The 20,678-nt window shown below is 36.3% G+C and overlaps 1 protein-coding gene across 5 annotated transcripts in view; it reads right to left on the reverse strand.

Annotated features, from left to right (window-relative positions):
- The window catches only part of SLC9A3 (solute carrier family 9 member A3), a 54,350-nt gene that overhangs the window by 8,688 nt on the left and 24,984 nt on the right, over positions 1-20,678 (reverse strand). For 3 of the 5 annotated variants that reach the window (XM_018081697.2, XM_018081699.1, XM_008920694.2), the window contains exons 3-14: positions 17,517-17,677; positions 15,457-15,535; positions 14,439-14,616; positions 13,351-13,571; positions 11,250-11,452; positions 10,361-10,450; positions 8,564-8,634; positions 6,529-6,658; positions 3,255-3,370; positions 2,571-2,700; positions 1,869-2,045; positions 1,227-1,302 (exon numbers count right to left, since the gene is read on the reverse strand). In XM_018081697.2, the coding sequence (XP_017937186.1) occupies positions 1,227-1,302; positions 1,869-2,045; positions 2,571-2,700; positions 3,255-3,370; positions 6,529-6,658; positions 8,564-8,634; positions 10,361-10,450; positions 11,250-11,452; positions 13,351-13,571; positions 14,439-14,616; positions 15,457-15,535; positions 17,517-17,677 (1,632 nt within the window). Of the gene's footprint in view, positions 1-1,226; positions 1,303-1,868; positions 2,046-2,570; positions 2,701-3,254; positions 3,371-6,528; positions 6,659-8,563; positions 8,635-10,360; positions 10,451-11,249; positions 11,453-13,350; positions 13,572-14,438; positions 14,631-15,456; positions 15,536-17,516; positions 17,678-20,678 lie in introns of those variants that run through there. The other 2 variants (XM_029963210.1, XM_018081698.2) reach the window with 2 other exon arrangements.

The following is a 20,678-nucleotide window of genomic DNA, read 5'->3' on the forward strand; positions in this document are numbered from 1 at the left end:
TATCCTGACTAATTTTAGACCTAACGAGGTCATTGCTGCTTTTACTGCATTAGAATAAGTTTTGCAATAGCTGCTAAATCACTTGTTAAGACTGTCTTACAATTAAGCTTTTTTTGTTTTAAGTAGATGATGACATCTTACAAAGTTTTTTAATAAGACAACATTGAATGACTTACTAATGAATATTTGGGAAGCTTTTCCCATGCAAAAAAGTTTGAGAAAATTACACTTAGGAAGCCAACCTGTACTGCCCCTGTCAGTAAAAGAAAAATAACACTCAGTAAATGGTTCAAAGAAGATGCATAAAGAAAAATATTTTTGCTTGGAGCTATCAAGAAAAGATGAATCCCTCTCTATTTCACTTGAGTTCTCTTTGACATGAAGGGATTGCAGGCATAAACAGAGGAAAGAACACAAATAAAAGTTCAGTGGCTTTTAACCACATTTTGAAGTGTTTTAAAGTGACACATATTATTTTATAATTATATAACAAACATATAAGCATCCATCACATATTGCTGTGCCTGACATCAATGGCCTAAAAAAAAAATTTAAGAATTTGGGGCTTTACATGAAAAACCAACTTTTGCAAGGAGTACTCCCTAGACTGGATAGCTTCCGATTACAATTTCAAGGCTGACCTGTGTTTTAGATTTGATGATGAAGGGTGACTCAGCACTGAAACTGGCCTCTGACTCTGTGATCCTTTCAAAGCTATGCTCTCGAATACTGACATGCTTTCTTAGCCTCAAATCTGATTCAGACCCTTCTAAAACAACGGACTTTAACTCAGATTAGAATGTCGTTTCAACTGCTCAATTTTATATGGCTGATATCCTGGGCAGACATATCCTGCTGTGGTGAAAAAGAAAAATTTTAAAAGCTCTGTGCACCTTATCCAAAAGGAAGATGAAAGTTCATTTCACTGCAGTATTGTAGCCACTACATTGTTTTGTTTTCAAAATTTAAATGTGGTATTTTAGAAATGTGAGTAAAAAGGCCAATTAAAATTATGTTTGTCATCCAGCTTCCCAGAAAAATCACTTCTAAACCATAGAGACAATCCATTTAAGAATGGAGAAGATCACTACTCTGAGTTCTAAATTATTACTAGAAGCCCCTTTTTAATAGCAGTTTCACTGTTGAATATCACAAAAACTTTTAGTGATGCTTTACTAGTAATGTAGCTGGTAAAATGCAGTTAATGCATCTAAGAATCTTTTTACCTTTTTCCTTCAAAGTAAAATCTTGTACTGGATTTTCTGAAGGAATGGTTCCGTTTGGTATGACACTGCTGTTCCTCTGAAAAGAAAGCAAACAAAGCGACCAAAAATGCCAATGTCTTCAAATAGCAATGGCAGTGCCATCCTTTGAAATGACGAGTCCAGCAGCATAACCCTGAAATCTGTTGTAATCTGTGCTTGAGACTCAATATGAATGCCGTTAGTTTCCCACCTACGCTGATAGTATGTACAGAGTCAAAAAAGAAACTTTGTCTCTCTGTGTTCCCTCTTAGTTTCATATCAATTTGGTTGAATGCTCTATGCTGTAGTGCTTCTCTGCTACCTCTATCCTGCAAAATCTCCCCACAGTGTTGTAGCATGGTTCAGGGTCTGTTGTTTTCCAAGTGATCAGAAACCTCTCACCCAGAAGAGTCTCAAAACATAGAGAAAAGGAGAATGTGAGAAGATGCCCCCTGAGTTACCTCATAGTTTAATCTCTTCTTGCTTAGGTCCTTTAAGTTCATGAAGTTCTACAGGACAGAGATAAATGCAGGACATAGGACCCTTCAGAGTCCTCCCTGCCCTCCCCACCCCTTAGTTTGTATAATAGGTGGCTTTATCTGGGTCCTTGTGAAAGTATTTTACCCTTTTTTGGCCCCGGTCTCGCTTGTGGATTTTATTGAGCTTCTTGGGATGGTTTATTCCTAGTTTGGTACTCTTGAAAGATTCTAAGCGCTTCCTCATTGTCCTATGGAAAATCTCCTTGTCTTGTTTATCATCTTCACTGTGCATGATCTCATGTCGACTGTACAGGTGTTTGTGCTGTGGCCAGGAAGGGAAGACAATATTCATTTATTTAGAAATACAGCTCGAAGCCCTGAATCAATTCATTCAATCAGTGTCATGGAAATGTAAACAACTCCATAGGAAAGAATGAACCAAAAACTAGTCTGAAGGCATTAATGAAACTTCTGTTTTTCTTTCTTCTCTATGAAACACGTGTAAGTCCAAGAATCTTAAATACGTAAGAGTGGACTGTCATTCAAAGTCAGCCTCTCCCTATAAGTATCTGAATTACTTCAGTCGATACACCCCATTTAATCCTGATTAGAACCTATGTTGGACACAGTTCTGCGCTGCACTGGCCTCAGTGATTTCAAAGGCACTAATTGTGTTAAAAAGGCATGTTCTCAAGTGAGAAAGCACGCAGACAAAGAGCCCATCTTCCTCAAGGGTGCAGATTTTGCAGCGAGTTGTCTCCTTTTGAGTTTCTCTCCCAAGTTTTGGTTCATAATACCTCCTAGTTTTAGATTGGAAAACAGTTCAATGCTAGCCTTTTGCTCTCACCTCCTGCCTGGGTTTATACAGGTACTGTTGTAGGGTGTGATGAGCAAGTGTATCTTCTGTGTCCCGGATACTTTTCCTCCTCTGCTCTAAAGCTTGCATGTCGAGGCAAACTGGTCCAGCTTTTTCTCTCCTGAAGAAGAGAACAAACAGCAGTTTTTAAAATCATTAATTGCTGAAGAGGGGTAATAAGCAGGAAGATGAGGAACAAGAGGGAGAAAAGAAGATGAAGTTTTTTAAAAAGAAAAGGAAGGGTAAGAACTGGCTAAATGGAAATGAGCGAGCAAATGCCTAATGGGAAATGTGAAAAGATTATGGTTTTTTCTGTCAAGTGGATGTAGCATTAATTTCACATGGTGATTTTTTTCCTCACTTCTCTCTTGACTTATTCTGGAGCAGATAAAGAAATAACATCTAGCCATGTATAGAGCAGCTGATGAACCAAAGGCAAATGAAACAACTCTAAAATGGATGTCTGCTTCCTCTTACCAGCTTTTACTGAAAAAAACTGTTTGTGTGTAAAATGCAACAATATAAATCCGTGTATACTGATTTTATGTGAGAGAAAATATTAATTAAAGTTTTAAAAAAGTAGCAAATGAAGCCCCTGTAAATTGCATTTTTCAGGTTTTTAAACATTGTTTCAATTTCCTCTCATATACGTCCCCATCAGTTCACATTACTTACAGTAAATAAGAGACAGAGCTTTCCACAGTACTTGGAAGTGGGGTGCTGAAATCCACATTCACCATGTTGTCTGTGCTTGGAGAACGTATAAATGCCAACGAACCTCTACGTTCTCCCTGGTCACAGAAAGAAACAAGACATATTACAGCTGTAAACACCTAGGACAAAATGTGTATCAGAAAATACTGATAATTTGTGAGACTGCTGCACTCAAACGGCACAAGAGGCATGGGAAAAGCTGTATTTCGGTAACAAATACAAACCATTTTTTGGTTTTATGGTTTCTTTACGTTGAGTGACATTAGCCCCATGAACAAAGCCAGGAGTAAAACTATTCCACTTTTTAAAATTGATTTTGAGGAGGTGAGTGACTTCTTAGGCCTCAATAGATTTGCAATTTTACTTTGTACCATGTTTCAAGCCACGTGCATAGGAATATACACATAGATTTCTATGGATTGACGCACCACTGCACTAACAGTAACATTTTCAAAAATAAAAGACTAAGTTTTCTATTCTGTACCAGACTGGAAGCAGCAAACGTTAAGTGGTGATAGAAGTCTACAAGGCTATTTGAAAGAGGTTATGGCATGTCAGAATGAGATACTGAAGGGATGAGATTTTCTTTCAGTTCTAAAACTAGCGTACAGAAGTGAATTGCTCAAAAAACTCAGATTTATGTCGTCACTGATCTCCCTGCAGTTTATGTAACCTCTTGTTTAGGTGAAAGGTATTTTTTGGGTGACATTGTGGTTACATAGGTTGAACCCATCTACGGTTTTGAAGTATCATCATCAAGGCCAGGCTTCGCGAACGAAGATTTGGGAAGGCCCTATCCACATTTGTTACAGGCACGGCAGAGAGAAATCGCATAGCAGGTCTCTACATTTTAAAGACTAATAAAGAATACATCAAGAAAAGACATCTCTCTTGCAGAACATTAAAAGAGATTTTTTTGTACATTTCTCCAATTTTAACTGAACTGTGTTCTCTTTACATTTTGATATTCACAGAGCAAATCAAATAAATGCTTTCTTTTGCTGTGGTAGCCCATGTACATGTCACAGTATGTGTTGGATCAGACTAATGACATTAAGCAGTACACTCTGGCTTCTGCAGGCAGAAAACTTGAGATTAATAAAATTACTTTCTGGGACAGCATCATTCCATCCATTTTCTTAAGTGAATCTGACTTTCTTTTCAAATCAAGTTTAATGTTTCATATATACATCATACTGTATCATCAGTGGAGGAATTTTAGCCAGAACAAGTTATGAACTGTAAGTATTTTAAATCACTTCTGTTCACCTGCTCTGGATTATTTTTATTTTGCTTGGCTTAGGTTCTCCTCTCTCAACTGTAAGGAATTTATTTAGGTTAACACTGAACTCTCTCAAGCTCCTGTTTGTTATATAGATGCAGCATAACAGCAGAGCTGAACAAAGGAAAAAATATAAAATTGTTTTTAAAGTCCTCAGTTTCTTGCAAGTGAGAAGTAAGCAGCTGGGGAAAGCAGATCTTTACTTCTCCTGGAAGAAATGGCTTCAATTTCAATATCAGCTTGTAATTAATAGATATTTAGTGCAAAGATATATTTGAGAAGTCAAGAAAAAGTCATTAAAGCAGTGTATCACTGAAGCAAATATTCAAGTGACAAAAGTGAAATGACTTTAGGATTCACAACTAGTAACTAATTTCCGCTGGAAGAAATTATGTTGCAAAACTTCAGTAGAGCTTGGAGAACTTTTAATTACTTTGTCTATTATTATCACATCAGTAAACATTCACCAATAGAATTTATCTGCAAGACACAATATACAGAAATAACATTTGGACTAAGGTAGCAAAAGTCAGTTTTCTTGTGTTTCCTTTCCTAAAAAATTGGCAATCTGACTACACTATGTGGAATTGAAGACATTATTGGTCAAAACTTCTGGTGCTAAATCTGCATGGTTTAGTGATACAGCCCTTTGCATCTGTTAAAGAGAGGAAATACTGTAATAAATTCAACACTGAATCTGAACATGAGTTTCATGCTCATCTATATCAAAGTATTATCTAACTTTCTGCCTCTGAGGTGTGACTCAGAAAGCATCACAAGAAAGTAAATTAGTTTTTGAGCTCAGATGGTCTGAAAACCAAATGGGTAATTTACAAAATCTCAAAAGGAAGTATTTGCTTGTCTTTTGAACCACTCCCCATTTTTCACACTAACATAATTTATGAATTTCATCTTGTTTTCTGAATTCAATCTTTGAAATTACATGTTCCACTGGGAGAAGTCCACCTGGCTGTAGCTCATTAAAAAAAAAAAAAAAATCTTAGTAGCAGTAGTATTATCAGTTGCAGTAATAATTTATTTTATTTAAATTAAGGAAATTAACTGATATATCACCTAGCTGTGAAAAAGAGTTCATCTGGAGATTATAAGGATAGATAGATTATAATTTTAAAGATCACCTTTAAAAATATTTCATTTAAAACTGTCCTTTACACTATGAGAACACTGCACATTTGTGGCTATTTGAACTAAGGTGACTAGTTTCATACTGAAGAAGATTGGGAATTCTTACACAATCTGGTAACATTGCTCCAGTCTGAGAATGGTACTTCAGCAGAAGGTCAGAAACTTTCTTCTATTCTGTAGTTTTAAAAACTTCTCCTATTGCAAATCTTAAGTTTCCCTAACTTCATAATTCTGTGACTGCATTTGATATTTGTTGTATCACTTTAATCCTAATTTTTGAATTGTGGGGGTTATGATTTCATTGAATTAGAGTTGCCATTCCCACTTTTTATTTTTTTTTGTGTTATGATGATCTGGCAGATTGAGATTAGCAGTCCACTTATTTTGGCCATATACCACACCGCTTGGAGGTAAGCTTCTTCAAATTAGATTTGTCACTGCATAAAACCACTCTTCTGCAGGAGCCAGACTGTTGATACATTCAGAAAGACAATATTCCTCCAGTATTTTTTCATGCAGTAAATATAGAAACAAAGATATTCAGTAAAATCCAACAGAAGAGTACACTGACGTAAGTACAATATACTAATTCTTGGTGATCAGGCATAATACTGAGAACTACAGCTCCTCAAAAAGGTAACACCGAGATTCAAAACATATTTAAAAAAAAAAAAAAAGCAGATAAGAGATGGAAATATTTTTCCTTTAGACATCTCCTGCAATATATCAACTTTAGGTTATATTATAAATTTTAAAAAATCAAATCCCAAGTGATGCTATAATATGTCAACAAGTATTCATAAGTACCTCAGCCACATAGCTAATTGCATCCTTCAAGTTGAGTTCATGGAAAACATTAAGGATTTGGTCTCTTGATTTTTGAGCAGACCTTCTCATCAGTATTTTTCTGAGGAATTTCCTATCAAAATTGGACCACCTGATAATTTAAACAAACCGTGTTAATGGCAACAAGCAATTTTAGTTTCACAGCATTTTTAATTTAGCATAAATGATATTTTTTGAGTTAAACACTCTAAAAAATGATGAACACGTGATCGTGTTTTGAAGCTTTTCAATTAGCATGTAAAGTTAATGAAAAGCCTCCTACAGACTTGTACAGTTATCACAAAGCATTTAATCTGTTCACTTACCAACACTACTACAACAAGAGTGCTATGATTATAGCATCCCATTTCAAATTCAGTGAGACATTTTATACTTTAGGAGATCATGCTCCCTTATTTTTCTGCTTCTGATTATACTTAATTTTCTTCTCTCCTTTGGAAAATAATCTGCTTTTCCCCAGCTGTATTGTAGGACAGCCAGACTAGAAAATCAGATCACAACGGTGCTCCTTCAAAAGCTCTACCAGAGGGCCTTATTCATACCATTGATATACTCTACTCTGGGGAATAGTAGTGATATGTGTTTTCTGTGATTTACATTTCCAAGATTGTCACCATCAGTGAGGGTGGCAGGAGCTGCCATTACTCTGAGGAAGCACTTTCATGCATATAGAGTCCAAAAGGCAGCCTTAAGATGGTCTCATTCAAAATACATTAGTCACCAAACCACACACTCAACTATGAATCTACATTAAGCTACTCCTTGTTATTCAAGGAGATTCCTTTCTGACATGTAAGAAGTCAAACTCTAATCTGCCACTTAAAAGATACAGTTCCATCTTCAAGGCAGTATTTCAAAATTGGGGATGTATTCTCCCATATTATATATAGCCCACTGAAATTCATTGCCCAAAAGCAAACTACAAATTTAGACCAAAAGAAAGAAGATATTCTGCCTGGAATGCCTCAGGAAAATTCTTCACTGCATAAATGAATGAAGAGAAAAAGAAAAGGAAAGAGACTGTCCCTATAACTGGATGTAGACAGGTGAGTAATTCTGCTTAAGTTCCACTATGATCTAGCTCCAGCCTAGTAGTTGTATAGTTGCATAAGCATAATGCTAAGCCTAAGCTAATAGACTCAGCTTCTTAGGAAGGGTTAGGGGAGTGCTCGGCAGAAAGTTAGCACAGCCACATGGCTTTTGGATTGGAACTGGCATATTGAGTCAGCAAGAGGTTAGCAGGTCAAAACTGTGACTGCCTGCACCTATGAAATGACCTAACTCCATGAAGAGAACAGCCTAACCTGAAACAACACTCTTAAAGATGTCCAGATTTAATGTCCTTTTTTCCACACTTATTCATCTAGATGTGGAAGTGTGCCCATCAATGGTAACTCTTCACATGTGCTTTAAAGAAAATGGTGTATCTGTCAGCTGAGTAATTTTGCTTCTCTCAAGACGAATCAGCTATAAACAGAGGGGAACAGTTCATTATTGGTTTCAAACTAATAGGCTGAAACTATCAGAGTCATTTTAAAGCACCCTCTGCCATTACTTTCAGAGATGTTGTACACATCCTTTGTAGAAATAGGATAAGCAGCTAGCCCAGCTGTAGCTGAGGTTTTTTAATGCCCCCACACATAAATATTTTTCATTAAATGTAGTATTACAGAAAAGTACCAACATTAACATTTTAGCTTAAAACTTGTACAAATAGCCAGTTCTCTAACCTTGAGAGAATCTGACTCCTGAATGTGAACTGAGGCACCTGCAAAGGCATAATCTGAACTGTAGAAGAGAAAGAACAGGTTCCAGTTGTAAGGGGACAAAAATACACTGTTTTCACATTTGCTATATTTCCAGTATTTTCAGTATATAACCTCTTAAACTACATTCTACATCCTTGCTTTCCCTAAACTCACAGGTTTAAAAAGTGATAATGTACAGATAAGATTTCCTAGCAGTATTTCAACATTCCAAGTTAGTTACTACTTACTTGTCTCTCAGATAATGGTGGCCTATTTGTCCAGAAATGTCTTCTATAGCAGAAAGAATGTGATCAAAGGCCTAGGAAAGTGAAAGTGGGGTTAAGAAATAAAAAAGCATAAATAGAAAATAGCTCAAATGTTTTTAAAGTTAGACCAGGTGAGTATGCAGAATAATTTTATTGCTGTTAAGCAAATTTATTTCCCATTTACAGAAATACTAACTACTATAAGCTTTTCTTCAAAGGTCCCGAGCTTTCTAACCAGTTCTTTATAAAGTCACTAACTATTCTTGAATTACAATGTTCTCAGCAAGAAGGTACTCATACCCCCATTTTAACATTCAGTTTTAAAACTTTTTATTGGCTCATTTTGCCATCTCCATTTCTGACCTATGAAGTACATCAGCCACTATTAGTGTCAATGATTAAATCAGTTGAACAATTTCCCTAGTGTGTCTTTTTAGATGTTTCAGGAATCCATACTCCCCTCAGAGTAGAAGTAGGCATCATTCTTTTAATATCTAGAGCAAAATTTTGTCCTGATTATGTTAGATGGCTGATAGAAATCCAAGGTTTATAATTGTTGATTCAAACCAAGGCAGCTGCAGGTACAATTTGGTCTTTTTCTGCATGTGGTTGTGAACATTTTACTCTGAACATTGGAGTGATTACTGCAGAATATAGATGCTAGATTTGCAACAACATGGGTGATATATTTGGCACAGATGAAGCTGTACCTTGAGTACTGTGGTCAGTTTTGGGCCCCTCACTCCAAAATGGACATTGAGGTGCTGGAGTTGGTGAAGGGTCTAGAAAACATGTGTTATGAGGAATGGCTCAGGGAACAGGAGTTATTTAGTCTGGAGGAGGCTTAGGGGGTGACCTTATTGCTCTCTCCAGCTACCTGAAAGGAGGTTAAAATGGTCTTAAATTAAGCCAGGGGATGTTCAGACTATATATCAAAAAACATTTTTCACTGAAAGAGTGGCTAGACATTGGAATAAGCCACCCACGGAGGTAGTGGAGTCACCATCTCTGGAAGTTTCAAGAGGCATCTGGATGTGGCACTTGGAAATATGGTTTAGGGGTAATTATGGTGGTGCTGGGTTGATGGTTGAACTAGATGTTCTTGAAGGTCTCTTCCAATCTTGATGCTTCTGTCTATAGTCTTCCATCCTATAACCTATATTTGTATTGAAAATATATGGGGTTTTTTTACTGAATAAGAATTTTATAATGTTGTGTGAAAGTGAACTGGAAGAGATTGTATTTCAAAATCTTTTAAAAGGGTAAAGAAATGCAGGAACATACAGCACTCTCACTGCATTAAAACTATTGCCATTGATCAGGAATTTCAGTATATAATTAACCTGTACTGGGCAGCAGACTATCTTTCTATGTAACATGCAAGCTACAAAGCCTGCTTTTCATACCTTTTCCAGACATTAACAGCTTGTAAGATGGAAAAATAAACTTACTTCCAGATGCTTTGCCCTAGCAGTCGTCAATCAAACATTATCCTCTTTTAAATGAAGACCAAGCATATTCAATTTGTGCTGTTTCCCCAGCACTCTCAGCCCTATTGAATTCTCAAGTGAAAGACCAGAACTTTCAGTTGAGTATCCCCTCAGAGGAGACAAATAGTAACCTAAAAATAACTTTTGAAATGTTTGAAGGATTTTGCTCTTGAAATTTGACGGTCCCTTCCCTTCCAAGGAAAGAAATTCTCTCTAATATTTTTGTTTTCTCTTAAGATGCTCTGTAAACACCCAAAAGACACCATAGTTTTATTTTAAAATATCTTACTCTGCCATGAAGTTTCTCATTCAGTTTTGGCTCTCTGTGTTCAGTTTTCTTCACTTTCAGCCACTGTACCAAAGGCTTGATAGTTAGTCCCTGAGGATTGAAACATGATAATAAATACTTGAGTTTTCCTAGACTTTCCTCCAACTGGTGTTGTTAAAGAGAAATAGAGCACATTTGTGTGTTACTTGGTGGTTCTCATACTTTCTCAGTTGATCTCTGTCCTCTCTAGAAGATAAAATGCTGTACCCTCAGCTTCTGTTACAAAGGTTTGAAAAGACAACAACCAACAACTTCTATAGTAAAAATATGGTACTGGAAGTGTACAAGTATTCCTTTTACAATTGATTGTGGTGTTTTCTCCACATATCAGGAGTTTGTGACCACAATTAAACTTTCTGTAATACACTTCAGATAAAATTAGAAGCTGCTATATACTGACATATCTCCACTTAAATTAATGCTTTTTCATCCAGAAAGCGCTATTTTGTTTGGATGTTAAATACTTTCTTGTCCCACTGCTATTAAATATAATAAAGCGAGGACTGAGACTCAGGTAGATCAGCTTAATGACTTATCTTCCCATTAAAAGGACTGTTCCCTATAGTTATTCATATGAGGTGAAGGATGTTTAATCAGATATTAACTAGGCACTATTAATACTAAGTGGCTAAGACTGAACAATTTTTAGCACAGAGGAAATTGTGTTTTGTCCCATGTGGTCCCATATGAAAACATAAAATGGGATCTTTGTTACTAAAATTACAAATTCAATTATTCTTTCAGTTCAGTGAAACCACATGCAACCTTCAGCTGAGAACTGCTTTAAGCATTCAGTACTTTTGGGGGACTCCTTCTCCTTGCAAGAAGCATGCTTAAGTAGTTAAATTACCTGGAAAATAACAGTAAAAAACACAACAATGATAGTTGTGCTGACAAACAGGTTTTTGTCATGCACTTTGTCCTTATCCAGAAGTGCAACAAGAGCAAAAGCAACTGCTCCACGTAGTCCACCATAGGACATCACCACCTGGTCTATTATCTCCAACTGGACCGTTCTGTAGCGGTTGAGAATCCATGTCTGTAAAACTACACCTGTAAAAAACAAATGTCAGCATGTCTAGAAATACCCTTGTGCAATGTCAATATCCCAACCGTGTGTAACAGAAATGGTACCACCACACCACTTTCGTAACAATCTACTCCATCCACTTCCCCCTCTGTAGCACTATGCTGCCCGCTTGTGTCTTCTCCTTTACATCAGGTCAAAGGAATTAGATGGAGCTGCTTCTGTGAACCAGCAGCTCTTCTTCTGAGAGCGCTGCCCTCCAGCACAGGCACTACAGGGCAAGTTCTGCTGCGTCCTGATCTTTGAAATTCGTTGAGAAAGAATAGAATTTCTAGCACCATAACCAGTGATATTCACATGGTCATTTAATAGAAATGGGTTAAAACAGCATTGATTTACGGACTAAGTGTGGTACCCTTTACAAATCACTAAAGAGGATATTTATGTCATTGTCTTAGGAAGGGTGGTCTAGTTATGCTAACACTGTCTTCAGACATACAGGTGAGATGCTGCCTGCTTCAGGAGACCTAAAGTTCTAGTTATCCCAATGTGTTCCAGAGCTCCCACCATACAGAGGAAAAACAGCTTCACCACTCCTCCAAGTGGCATGGCACGCATGTCCCACTGCAGCATGCCAGTGCTGTTAACCAATGCAAAACAGATATTTCTCTTTTTAGAGAACTCTGAACTTGTGCCAAGGGAAGAGTGTCTGGTCACTGTAAGAAAGGACTCTTAAAAATCCATTCATGCCACCAATCTACCTCTTCAGGGTATGAGAGCTGCAATTACATGAGGTATCATCAGGTATTTAGTGATTTGCCAGTGTCTAAGATCAACTACTTTAATGGGTGCTTATTGTTATTGCTGAATATTTACTATTTAATTGTTGAGCACATTTATTACAGGATAGTTAAACACTTATTTCAGGAATACAAACAGTGTCAAAGACAAGATATCGAAAACTCTTTTGAACACCTCAGGCACATTAGCAGTCACTGAGAAGCAGCTAAATGAAACGATGCTTACAGACTATTCAGAAAGGAGGACAAGGAGCTAGACACTACATTCAGATCAGGAACCTCTGAGACAGAATAAGAACACAGAGTCTAGGAAACTTGCCAGCTAGATAGACATGTAACCTGTTATTTGAATTTAAGTCAAGACAAACAGGCAAATAAACCAGTTTAATTTATTCCCAGGTGTAAGTACATACACCAAATCACTACATGTGTTACTCTCTACAAATGCTTCATTCTATGCCTTTTTTGTGACTTCAGCAAAACTACAGTAGAACTACATACATAGCTGGGCAAGACATTTTTGGTATTTTGAAATGTTTGCAAACTTATATAACCCCGGTAAATTGACAGTAGGTAATCACTACCTGCCACAGTCTTATTTGCTCATTTTTTTATCAGTCCCTGAGAATTATTTCTTAAGCCAGAGACCATGCAGTGTAATTAATGTATGGTCCGATATCACTCTGTGTCTAAAACCTGAAGTCAACCATAAAATTAGCTTAAGACAATCTCTCTATCACCAAATTTGAAAGAGCTGAAGGAGCGATATGGCTGACAGGATTCACATATTTTGTTAAAGAACAAAGTCCTTTTCACTGGGAGATTTTGCCAATACCATGTACTGGGTCAGCAAAGGTTAGCCACTGGATGATTCATGTTAGCTGCTGGGCTAGTCATATCCTCAGACATCATCAAAAATGAAATCTTGCTATATTTTCAGCATATGATGAAGCTTACTGTAGAGATCTACTCTCCTAACCCAAACCGAACCATAAATTCAACCAAAATAAAGGTAATGTTTTAAAAGAAACAAGCCTAGAACTCCAAATTTTGTAGGGAGGGGTATAAAGAATATGTGATTGCATTAGCAACACAGTGCAAGAATAGGAAGATTATCCCCTTACCAATAACTCTATATACTGAGATGAAGACCAGAGTCAACAGAATAAAAGCTGTATTCCACATCCAGATATCTGGATTTACAGCTGAAATTCCCAGGAACATGAAGATAATAGTTTCTGCTCCACTGGCCATCATTTTCATGGTATATCTTACAGTTGTAGAAGACTGTTCAGATATGTTAGCTTTGACATATTTCTGACAGCAAATGCCACAGAAGGTTATCCTAGAAAAAGAAGCGATTGTTCAGAAAATATCCGCGGCAACATTTAATATTATTTCCATCTGTCTGTCACATAGTGATAAAAACCCACCATTAATTCCTAAGAAAAAATAAACTCAGGAGCCCATGTGGAGTCTAATCTAGGTAAAAAGCATATCTCAAACATTCATTCTGAGATAACCTCAAGAGGCCTGAAGACAGCATTTCATTAGATCACAACAGACTTTAATTCTCCTCAGATTATCATACATCTTACATGTAAAATTTTAAATCTTGTTTACATTAGACATAAACTAGTGACCTCTTTGCAGAAAGATTTTTAGATCTTAGATATACTTACTGTATCATCTACAAACATGATAAGCAAAACTGAGAAGAAAGGTATGCCAGGAGTCAATGAGTATTAAAAGAAGAGAGATCACAGGGGTACTCAAGCCAAAACAGGCAAACTTTAGGCAAAACTTAGCAGACCAGTCAAGTCAGAGAGAGCAGTGAATAATGACATTCACATAATGCCATAGAAAAATATTGCTTTGGTTACACATTATAGGGAAAGATGTCAATACAAATGGACAACTGTTAAGATTGAAGTATTATTAATAACTAAGAAGGACGAGTCATGTCTATATTTTGTAAAGGAGTTCTCATGTTGCACAGCAAATACTTGAAAACATATATTCCTTTTCAAGGCTGAATAACAGTATTTGCAAATTATAATTTACTGCAGTGTGAAAATAGTGTTATCCAGCATAAGCTTCATGAGTGTCATATTTATAGCTGTCCTATATAATTTAGGCCTTCCTTTCAATATTTTTAAAAACCATATTTCCTTCTCAGCCCCTTCCCAGAGAGCAATAAAAAGAAACTTACGCCAGGATAGCTGAAAGAGACAGCATCTCTGCTGTGAGGTAGGACAGGTAGGAAATGATAAACACAAATCCAGGTTCAATGATTCTCACGTGCTTGGTGAAACGACTGACCAGTGAGAGCAGGAATGCAAAGAAAATGCCAACAAGTGTCCCACCAAGGCTCACCACAAAGAACGACACTGAAAAGCAAAACCTAACACAGCTTAAACAGTAAAAATACAATGGTTTGAATTCATTCTCTTGCACAGACCTAACAGCAAATGGCTAGTAAATGAGAGAAAATTTTGGAGGACATGTCAAAACTTATTTCTAAAGTGAAACAACAGGAAATACTTTTGAGCATTTGGTATGTGAATGTAGCATTCTGTAGAAAATCAAGGTTACTTTCTTCTAAGCCTCACCATTTTAGCTTTATACAAAAGACACTGCATTTAATTGGTACTGTTTTTTTCCCATGTTCTATAAACAAATGTATTCACAAAAGCATATTCTAGAATATGTCAAAGTCATTGTTAAAACATTTATTCATAAGATAATGTAGTAAGTACCATGTCATGCTTGGAATTGGAAATAGGGACTCTATTTTTAGGTAAATAAAATTTCTTGATAGTCACTGGCAAATGTTACTGGATAGCAATCAGTGATAAGGGGTGAGAATGCCTATACACAATCTCAACTTTCCTGGAATGCAGGGAGGAAGAGCATAGGCTGAAACTAAGGACATGTTATTAAATACAAAGAAAATATCAAGTTTGGTGATCTTATCAAATGAATTCCACATCTGTTGAGTCTCCTCAAAAGAAAACAGATCTATCTGATTAAGTTTTCCAAATATTCAGGAATATTTATCTAATTGTTTTCTTAAGACATTTGTCTATGCCATACTAGTGTGGTAATATGAGTAATAATGAAAAGGGCTGAAAAATAGCAGTTACCAATAGCATATTAATAATATTTTGTTTAAAATACTACATATGCACATATATCACATATGAGATACAGAATTGAATTCTACACACCTATGCCTTTGAGACATTCAATTCCTGTCACATTCGTTGGACCTATTGCAACGAAAGATTCAAACACATTGTACAGGACCTGAAAAGAAAAGTAGACTAACTTAATAATTGCTCCTGAATTGAGCCTATTAAAATAATCTCATTATGGGCCTTAATATTATGAATCCTGAAACAGTGTGTGGCTGAGGGAAATTCTGTGTGGAGGGAGAAGACTTTGCAGATTTGATACTTTTTCAAAATGGAGAAAACGCAGTGGAGCAAGAAGAAACAAATTTTTTTTAAGAAAAAACCACAATTTTCCATTTCTCATTTCAATGTTTCCTATTGATAGGAAGGATTGTTACATAGAAATGTGTTTTCTAAGGCACTTCTCACTGTAAAATCCAGATATTTGACAGATTTATTTAATCATCTGTATAAGATAAATAAGATAATTAATAAGATGCTAATAATGAGACTAAATTGAAATATATTGAACATATATAAGTTGAACATAAAAGAGAATAAACTGCAATAATTGTATTAAAGCTTTTAAAATAATAAGCTTTTAAAATAATGAATAACCTTATTCATACCCCTGCCTAATGAGGTTTGTATGAGCATATGCCTGTTTAATCTGTTCTTAATTCCTCTAGTGACAGAGGAGAACTTTACTATGGCTTTCTCAGCTTTCCTTGTTGCAACTAACCTTGATAATTCTTATCATATTTACCCAGTCACAGTACACAGGTTACTTTGCTTTGTAACAGTAGTCTTTTACATTTTCATGTTTAAAGAATGCCATATCATCTACTTTCTTCTGTCCTCCAGGCTTTCCGTTTTCAAGGTAAGAACTCCACTTGTTTCAAATTTCCTCATAGACTGTGCTTTCTGACTCTTGATCATGCTTGCTCTTCTCTTCTAGATTTCCTTCAATGAATCAAATTTTCTTCTATTTGTAGAGTGAGTGTTCATGTTCATTTCGCAGTAACAAAAACTCATTTGCTTCTGAAAGCCAGTAATGTTGATACTTGAGTTCATCAAAGGTTTATTTTAATATTTCTTCCTGTCAATACCCCAAAACTACTAATGATACTGATATCAAAGGGCAATTAGGTTTCTCTGGGAGCCATTTTCAAATTCGTGTGAACAATTAGGCTGCAGCCAGTGACCTTGCAGTGCCTTGCTTCCTCGGTTGCAAAAAGTTAAGAAACTGAGCCTAGTGAACATGTCTTACCCTCCTTTGGAGATAGGCAGGAGCAGAAACAGGAAATGATCCAAAAGTGAACTGAAGTTGTATAGCAACTTGGTTGCACAGCACCTTTCTGCCTTAGGACTTTCTGGTCCCTGTCCACTAACACTGCACTACAAAACTATCGACTATTTTATTGTAAGAAAAAATTTTATGTGAAAACAGGTTTCAATCAAAATAAAAATATCGGTAGAAATTTGAGTTGCTTTAAGTCTATTAAAGTCTTTCTAAATAAAAAAAGAAAATTAACATGTTTGAAAAAAAACAAAACAAAACAAAACAGAAACTTTCTAAAATGTCACACAAGTTTTTCCAAATCGGATCTTTGTTATATATCTGTTTGATAAATATCTGATTGAAGTAAAACAGAGGGAGAAGGCATAAACACTTTGGCGAGTATTCTTTCTCACTGGTTGAGGTATGCATAGAAATTATAGGCATAACACAAATATGCAGAAAAGACTATGTGCATTAAAAAACAACAGCAAAGAAAGGCTTAAAATCCTTGGAACTAATTTCATTAAGTCATAAAAACCCTACTTGAACAGCAAAGGCAAATAAAACATGCATCCCTGAAACTTCATTTGAAGTGTCCAGCCCAGGACTGTATATTTTTATGTCACTTACCAGCTCCAAATAGCTTTCATGTTGAAACATCTAATCTTCACAATATAGGATTCATAAGTAAGACAGAAGACACCATGAGCTACACTACAATAGCCCATGAGTAGATACACACAGATACTACAGCATTTCTTTTAAGGGGAAAATGCATTTCAGAAGAAACCCCCTAGAGTTTGGGTGACTTGGGGCTGTATAATTTACTTACCACAGTTACAGCATCGTTCAGAAGTGATTCTCCAAAAACAATGATAAATAGAACTTCATTGACATGGACTTCTTCAAACACTGCCAGAACAGCTACAGGATCCACAGCAGCAATTAAGCTGCCAAAGAGGAGGAAGTCCAGCACTCCAGAGTTCAGTTTGCCTTCAAAAACAAAGCAAACAAATAATAAGCAGAATCAGCTCTGTATTATCTATAGTAATGACAGACTGTGATATTACAGATAATGTCAAATCCTTCAAAATAGGGATCCTAAGGTATCAGCTGGAAAGTGTGGTACAGACATTATTTAAGAAGTTCTGTACTGTGCCATCTTGTTTCCTACAAATTTGTTGGATCCAGCATTGGCCCATGTGGATCAAAGTTGTTTCTGGGAGCAGGACCAGTACAGGCCTGTTCTTACAGCAAAGTGCTCCCATATTTAAACTGAGTTTGTATCTGTGTGTGGTATGGTTTGTCTAACTTAAGTAAATTATCGTAGGGTAACTGAGAACTCACAAGATGTCAAGAGGACTATACCAGTACTTCTGAAGTGAACATTACAAGACAGTTCATGTCACAGGTCAAATTTGACTTCTACAGTGGGGCTTAACTACACTCAGTGCAGTTGAACACCAATTGTGGCCTCCTTATTCAAGTAGGCATTTATTGATAGGTGCAGTTAAGCCACTTGTTTCCAAATTAGGATTCATGAGGTCACTGTTAAATTTTCTGCAAGTGGACCATAAAAACAGATGAAGGACCAAAATGTACCTCAATATATTTGTGTTGTGGTCCCTTAGGAATTTTGACAATGTTTTGGAACTACAAAACTCTGGCAACAGTGTAACTGGGTATTTTTTTTAACCTTCTTTTAGTTATTAATGTTATTTTGTTCAGTTATGCAAACAGACCAAGACAAACATCACTGTCATTTTAAAAGGAGCAGAAAAGGAAGAACCACAAAGATCTCTTTGATCAGCTTACCCTCTTCATGAAATCAGGAGTAGTAATATCCCCAGTCATTTTTTCTGGGGAAAAGATTTCTGAAATAGTATAGAACAGTAAAATTCCCTTTGTGTTCACTAATGGATGGAGAAGTAAGCAAGGTTCATTAAGAGGTAATGGTGCTAAAATTACATGAGGAAGAGCAAAGAAGGAACATATTGAGAATTTGTTCATTAGAATGCAGTGCAGAGGCCCATGCCCAAAATTAATCTATAGTTGTATTAGGCATGATTTCTATAAGTAAAGAAGAAATTCATCTGATTAAATGGTTTGGAAGCATGAGTCAGGCAATGATAGTCAGTAACCGTAGCCACAGGATCAATATTACCTGTAAGGTACTTCCAGAACAACCTGGCCACTCCTCTAGAAAGTATTCTTATGAAGTAATTTTTCAAATTCAAAATGTTTTGTGCTTAGATCATAATTGAAAGAGAAACTAGATTCCGAATGTTTTTGATACAAAATTATATGGGCATATTTACTCAAGGAAAGGATACTTATATGGGCAGCCAGAAACATGAGTAGACAACAGCCTGTTATATGTGACAATGGCCAATAATCTGATGGAGCTGCAGATGTATATATTCTCTTAGCTGCTATCTGCCAATCAGAGCATCTACAATGTTTTCCATAAAATGTATGGGAATCTTGGTAAGGCCCTGAAAACAGAAATTCATAGCTTGCATATGACTACCTCATATATTCAAAAATATAAATAGTCTTGTTCACTCTTGGACATATTGGGCCGTGAAGAAGGACTGAATCTACCCATTTCAGCATGAGAGTGGGGTTGAAGGAGTGATCTTAAGTCTGTGCCAAAAATTCTGAGAATAGCCTTGAACCTGAATCTAAGTAATGATTCCACCAAATGTTGTCCTTCTCTGGCATGCTTAAGGAAGGAACAAGTCCAATGACAATAACTATCAGAGATCAGGGTATAATAGAATGTAAGGTTTTAAAATAAATTGGCTCACTGAGATTTCTTATCTTTTTTATGTGTTACCAATTACAATCATTGGTACATTCTTTGAAGACTTGCAAAGCTAGTGAGCAAATATTTATGGGGAGATTAGGACACATCTGTAATTCCTACAAAGCACTGTCAGGAGGCATGGAGTTTCTGAATCAGACTTTTACATAGACTAATAACACAAGTAATTTCCAAGTGACTAGCTGACAGCAGTGACACCTGAGCAAGATAAGTTTGCTGGGCTCAGTTTAAGACTTCTAGACACACTCAGCATGTTGCAGCTATGACCTAGATGGTACAGGAAAAACTGCTCTAAGCATTAGTCACAGCCACAATTATTCCACAATACTGCACGTGTTAGTTCTCCAGCAGATGGGGAACAGTTCAGTGCAATCAGCCAGAAAGGTTTAGGATTAGGTAACTCTTCCTATTCTGGGAAAGCAGACTGATATGACTATTAGTTAACAGTTAAGGTGCTAATCTTTTCATTTCACTTCTAAAGAAGGATTTTTTTGTCCTTATCACCATCTCTATTTTCCTACAAGGGTATTGAATACAAACAAAGAGCTGCTTTTGTTTATTTATGTAGGAAATCTAAGCAATCTAATTTGGATTATGCACCCTTATATTGCTGGACAGTAGTACAAGCCCACTGAATGGCAAAGTTGAAAGTCACTTGTTTTTATTTCATCTTAGTCTGTAGTGGATTTACATTTCTACATTTTAATGATATTACTTTTAGCATTATTCACTTCAATTGTAGAAAAAGTAGGATAGAAACAAAAATATGACATAGAACTTCAACCAGAAGCTACTACAGAATCTTCTAGAAAATGAGTAACTCGGCATTCTCCTAGCTTCAGCAAGTAAGTAACAACAGCAAGGTTTATCACAAAGGATGGTGCTTAGAACTTATTGACATCTTGGAGGTCAACACAATGTATTTAGTAGATTAGCGAGTATTTTAAAGTCCTGCTCAGCTTTGCTGGAGAATGGCACAGTTTGAATCAGGGACAGCCTCCTCTGGCCTTTTTCATAGCTGAAATTAGAACTCTAGTAGGTTATACTATGTCGTCGTGGCAAAGACAGGTCCCCAGGGTATACCAATTAATGGTCTTTCTAAACTTAAATTCACCAGGCATGTCAGTTTATTGTTTGCATTTGTTAACATCCCTATATTTATCTTGT

The sequence above is a fragment of the Manacus vitellinus genome, unplaced genomic scaffold (genome assembly GCF_001715985.3).
Source record: "Manacus vitellinus isolate BGI_N305 unplaced genomic scaffold, ASM171598v3 scaffold_55_pilon, whole genome shotgun sequence".
Classification (NCBI taxonomy): Eukaryota; Metazoa; Chordata; class Aves; order Passeriformes; family Pipridae; genus Manacus; species Manacus vitellinus.